The 6,193-nt window shown below is 37.9% G+C and overlaps 1 protein-coding gene across 2 annotated transcripts; it reads left to right on the forward strand.

The window, feature by feature from the left end:
• Nucleotides 1-512: 512 nt before the first annotated feature.
• LOC139958967 (uncharacterized) lies at nucleotides 513-2,819 on the forward strand. 2 transcript variants are annotated; one of them, XM_071956429.1, is made up of 2 exons: nucleotides 513-855; nucleotides 1,568-2,819. In XM_071956429.1, exon 2 carries the CDS (start codon nucleotides 1,611-1,613, stop codon nucleotides 2,643-2,645), a length of 1,035 nt encoding a protein of 344 aa, XP_071812530.1. In that variant the 5' UTR covers nucleotides 513-855; nucleotides 1,568-1,610; the 3' UTR covers nucleotides 2,646-2,819. The 2 variants fall into 2 exon arrangements, with proteins under 2 accessions (XP_071812530.1, XP_071812531.1); XM_071956430.1 differs by having other exon boundaries at nucleotides 513-798.
• Nucleotides 2,820-6,193: the final 3,374 nt, after the last annotated feature.

Genomic DNA, 6,193 nt, shown 5'->3' on the forward strand with positions numbered 1-6,193 from the left:
ACAAGAGTTAAAAGAATATCATACAAACTTATACCGCTTTAAACTTGACGTGTACCGTATACTTTCGAGAGGGCGGAAGACATCATCGTTCAGACTCGAACAAATGTCTTATTCTTTTTTATTGTTTGCGTACTTAATAAAATATATATACTGATAGTAGTTCCACTTAATCCTCTTGGCGATATAAATTGGTTGGTAAAACAAGAGGCTATCACTGTATATGTATATATACATAACGTTTAATGAGCCATATCGCTTACTAAGTGCAGGCTGGGGTATAATCGCGGCAAAGATCAATAAATAAACAAAACAAAAATTACAATATAATTTTCAAAAGCCATTATCATGTTGACTTAAAATGTTTTACATTTCCTCTACATAATATTGATGGCATTTATACAGCATTATATATCAATCATGTCATTAATTTAAGTGTAATATATTTCTGAGATAAACTGAAGTTCTTATACGTCCGTTGTTAACCATTACGAAGGATTTTGATTAGAGAAACAGACGTCAGCTCAGGAACCAGGCTCTATTCTTTTAACTCTTGTAAAATTACAGAAGAATAAAAATATATGACGGCAAAATCTACATGCATTTACATTGAAGTTAGGTAGCCTATTGGAACTATATAATTATGCTGATAGAGGCAAATGTGAAGGCGAAGTCGGTTGATTATTCTACGGAGTGAGAGAGTCCTCTAAGACAGTCTAAACAGTAAACAGCTTGTGAAAGGATTCTGAGCTGTCTGGAAGAAATACAACAACTGTCACTCGAAGCTCACCGGATTGGAAAGTAAGCATATATAAGGCACCTGTAGGGCTAAACACTTAAGAAGAAACGCTATGCAAGGTAAGAAAATATACCTTTAATTCTCTCTCTCTGATATGGTCTTTTATAGCTACAAACGATTGCGACACAAAATTAATCAAATAGATTGAATTTAAATATAGTGCAATAACGCAGTGTTGATGTATATATATATATATATATATATATATATATATATAGGCTATATATATATATATAGGCTATATATATAGGCTATATATATAGGCTATATATATAGGCTATATATATAGGCTATATATATATAGGCTATATATATAGGCTATATATATAGGCTATAGATATAGGCTATATATATATTACCCGTATACCATAAAAAAATTAACACTTGTCCTCTGTGTATCTTTATTAAGATTTTAACTTTCGTCGTAAGTGAAACATATATATAATGTTTTACATACTTCTGATATTTCATAACTATAAACCAGATATGTATAGGGGTGGATCAAGGATTATGATAAAGAAGGGGCAGTGGTCCCGATGTCATTGAATCCGACTCTCCATTTATCAAGGTGGGGGGGGGGGAGTGGGGGTGTATGAGAGGTTTTTACGCAAGGTTTTGTGAGGTTGAAAAGGGAAAATGTACTCCCCCCCCCCCTCGATGTGCCCCTTGCATCCGCGCATGATGTGAACAAGGGGATTAGATTTAATTCCTGTTCTATACATGCCAATAATTCCTTTTCCTTTTTTTTATATATATTTTTTAACAAAACAGGTTAGATATTATAGCAAGCAAAACAGATATTATTTGAAGAATAATGACGGATATAACACCAACACGGGGCATCAACGACACGTTGCAAAGTTTAAAGACGACGGAATCACCATTTCGCCTTAATCATCCCGGCGGCTTTCCAGTTTGGACAGAGGAAGGATTGCGTCAAGTGGTCTTATCACAAAAGTTACGTCTCGGTCTATCGTTCGTAGCATTGCTATTCAATGTTGTTGTTCTCTTGATTCAAGTCAAATTAAAAACCTTCCGGAGAACCAAATATCTGTTCGGTTTGTCTCTCAACGTCGCGGATTTGGTATTTGCTATATCTGTTCTGCTTGAGACAGGTTTCTATCTCTCAAACAGAACACCGATCCCATCGTTCCTTGGAGCTTTGATAGCGGCATCGAATTTACAAGCGTTTCTGTCCATAATCGCTGTAGCGCTTGACCGATATTTAGCCCTCTGTATGTTTCCTCTGAACTATAAATACATCATTACAACAAAGACATATGGCGTCGTGATAGGCATAATTTGCGGCGTTTCTTTGTCCTACGGTTGTCTCACTACCAGGATTTTTAGCGTTGGTGACCCGTTTGCTCTTCTGTTACACAGCCTGAGTACCTCCTTGCTGATTCTGATTTCTTTGACTTTATACGTCCTCGTGGGAATCTCACTACTACGATCGTTTCGAAAGCTCCGCCTCCCTCAGTCGGTAAGGAAGACGAGATTACGTCAGACGAAACGAATCATGTTAGCATTCGGTCTTATTCTTCTAACAAACGACGTTTGTATTATACCCGAAAGTTATTTTGGATTTTGGTTATTTCTTCAACCTCCTTACGAAAGATACGGCCTGATGTCAAATATCATCATTGCGAATTGGTTCTATACAACTCGGACTTTAAATTCAGCTATAAACCCGCTTATATACTGGTGGCAATTTTTATGGCGAGAATTCTTTTCTGAGGACTCCCTGCGATCGAATTTCCCGATTTTACGCAGAGACTGCTCAAACGACGCAAAGAATCCGAGTGAAGAGGCAGCAGGTCCACATGGTACCTCTTTAACGAATTGTTAATGGTAACTGCAAGCAACTTTATAGCTCCCTGTATTGTATACGATTGAGTTTTTAGATGAAAAAAATATACTCCAAACCGTCCTGGTTTAAAACTGGACCAGAAAGCATACACTCATACAATCTACTGGTAGCTGACTTTGAACATGGACAAGTATAGTCAGTATGTAGTTAAAAGAGGGGAGGAAGGGAGGAGGGGAGGAGGGGAGGAGGGGAGGAGGGGAGGAGGGGAGGAGGGGAGGAGGGGAGAAGGGGAGGACGGGAGAAGGGGAAGAGGGGAGGTGGGGAGAAGGGGAGGAGGGGAGGAGGGGAGGAGAGGAAGAGGGGAGGTGGGTGGGTATGTTTGTGGTTATACAAAGACTTATAGAAAGACTTATGGAAAGACACCATACATGTGCCGATCCAGGAGTGGGTGGGTGTCGGGGAAAGGTGTTGAGACCCTTTCAACCGCATACGGTAGTTCTTAGCATAACAGTGCGTTTAGACACCACAGTGGGTAGTCCTTGATATCATCCTGGTACATGTCCTTCAAAAAGCTTTCTTTGTTAATTGATCGATTTCTCTTTAAATGTAATATATTCTTGCTTTATTTTCAAACTCGATCATCTGCATATGAAATATCCTTTTTTGTCTTTAACTTTGACTTATCTCGGTGGATAAGAAATAACAGTGTTAGAAAATATGTTGTATTTTTTAACGGTAGAATATACCGACAGCAGTTACGCCTCATGCGCTAAGAAGTCAATTTACAGCGTTCTGTGAAACGGTGCAATATTTGTCAACGGGTATACATTGAAGCCGCGCATACACGTTGTTATTTTCTGGTTAATTACAACTCAAACAAAACTGTTCTTCTTTTATCGGGTTCAGTTTCCTGCAGTGATACTCAAAATTCATTAATCGGTAATGCTACAAACGCCAAATGCCACGGACGGGCTAATGGATACCGCATCGTACATCGTACATCGTGCCGCGATTATCTATGTGGGAAGTTAAGTATATATATATATATATATATATATATATATATATATATATATATATATATATATATATATATATATATATATATGTGTATATATATATATATATATATATATATATATATATATATATATATATATATATATATATATATATATATATAGCAACTGTGTGTATTTGAGAAAATTGTAAAAACTGTCACTTCAATTTTAACACGAACAGCAACAGTTTTTACGCAATAACACATGCATTCATATATCAAATGCGATATTTCTAATAACCTCCATCATTAATGAGACCAATTACGTGCATATACGTAAACATCTCAATCAACTAACGAGGATATAACCCACACAATTTTGGATAACACCTTTGCAATGAATATGCAAGTTGACACTGTGTCCTGATGTGTGACAAATGATACAAAAAGGTAATAAAGTGCAATTGTGCATTCACACAACGTGAGTGTTAAGCCATTATACCAACCATTAAATACAGTTTATTCTTAATTAACGTTATGCAATTAAAAGTGCATTCAACTGTTCTTTATACAACGTATAGCGAGTGTTAATTTACGGTATTACCGTACGTTTGAACTTTCGTATAACGTTCTGCTATTTTACAGAACGGGCAACGAATGTTAACTCATGCACGATGAAGACAATGGTACATAAAAGCTTCTAATTGCACTCTTCAGTAGTTTCACTTTCGAATATTACGAAAGTGTGAATACGCTATTTCTCCCATTGAATATATTCCCGGTTCCCATTCCATATTTTCCCGGTCCTCTTTACTGCCCCCGTGGCCCGGAGTTCTATGCTCTCTGATCAGTGGCGTAGCTAGGGGGGGGGGGGGTCAAGGGAGAGCACGTGCCCCGGGCGCTGGGTTTAGCGGGGCGCTGAAATGGGAGAATGAGAGTAAAAAAATAAGCACTTTTTAGAAAAACGTGACGAAATTGATGTAAGTCGTCAGGCATGAATATTTTCCAGTTACTAATAAGAATCTGAACTGAATGTAGTTGTTTTTATTAGCAAATTTATAGATTGTGATTTCTTTTCAGTCCATTTCGACCGTTTTCTCTTTTTTTTATATTCTGTTCTGTATTCTGTAATGACTACATGTCACGGAAATTTCGGATATTTCAGTATGCAGTTCCAAGGCAGTAGATTTTTCGAAAGGTGGAAATATTTAGGGGGGGGGGGGCTGTAACGACTTGCCCGAAAAATATAACCAACAATTTCCACGCGCAATTTATTTTTCTTTCAGTAGTGCTTTGTTTAGGGCGTACTGGGGGCGTGGGGGGGGGGGGTATTGCTGTCGGATGGGGTGAGCAGTGGGGTGTAGTAGGTGGGTAGTACATCTCGTTAAAACGGTAATTTTCTGATTTTCGACGTTTTGCAATGTGTGTTAGTCGTTATAGTACATGTTCTCTATACGCTTCCTATATAAGACACCGGAGTGTCTTGCAAACTAGAAAATAATAGTATTTGGTTCTACATTCGATAAATGAAGCAAACATAAAAGTTCCTTAGTTTTAACGATGTCGCAGTAACATTTGCTAAGAAACTCTCTTCCACTTTTCTTCTTTTCGCTGAAAACCTTTAAAGTTTAGCCTGGACAGTTGGTTACATTTTCAGTAATACTTTTACCATCGCAATCAAATACATTTTGAACATTAGTCAACTTACAGTTAGTTTGTTTTAAAAATGTGACATAAAGTTTACAGTAGTGTCTCAATTAAATCGTGTTAATAATTAAAGCAAACTTTACCATTTAGCGTAACCTACTATATGCGCATATTAGTAACAAATATGTACGCAGAGAGCCAGGTTGGACCCCTGGGACTAATATCTCACTGGGCTCCCAATCAATCGGAAGTCTCCATAAATAAATGAAATATTCACGTGTATATGAAGAACTTTGTGGTGAGCGGAAACTCTTACCTGATTCATCCTCATATCCAAAACCCCTCTCCTCGGGCCTGGTTACACACCCTTCTTCAGGGAAGGGGGGGGGGTAGAAGCTTCCAAAAAGGGTTGGGGGCACAACACCAGAGGGGCACTTTCTCATTCCACAACCACCACTCATTATGCTATAAACCGATACACACCGGCAATATCACTTAAATATATATGATGTGTTAGTATGCTATCAATACTATTTATTGAGATTGTTAATTGTTAACCGTGCTACAAAAAGATATGGGATGCCATTTTAGAAATAGCATGTACAAACTAAAAATAAATAATTAAAATAATATATTAAAATTAACAAAGGCTTAAGATATCCAAAAGACAGTTCTTCATCAAAGGGGCACATTTTATTTGCCAGTAGGGCACATTTGCTATTTTGGAAAAAAAGTGGGGGGAACGTTTCCCCAGCCCCCCCCCCCGGCTCCTACCCCTGCCCTTCTTAAATATGTTATATGGGATTACTTATTGAGGGTCAGCATACTTGACGAGTGCAAGATTGCGGACCGATTTTTTTTGCGTAGGTCGGTTTGAAATATCGCGCTCCGCGAATTTGGCCAACGTGCCGCCTACTGAGTACTCCCTGTGAGTAGCTAA

Source organism: Apostichopus japonicus, chromosome 18 (assembly GCF_037975245.1).
Source record: "Apostichopus japonicus isolate 1M-3 chromosome 18, ASM3797524v1, whole genome shotgun sequence".
In the NCBI taxonomy this organism is placed as follows: Eukaryota; Metazoa; Echinodermata; class Holothuroidea; order Aspidochirotida; family Stichopodidae; genus Apostichopus; species Apostichopus japonicus.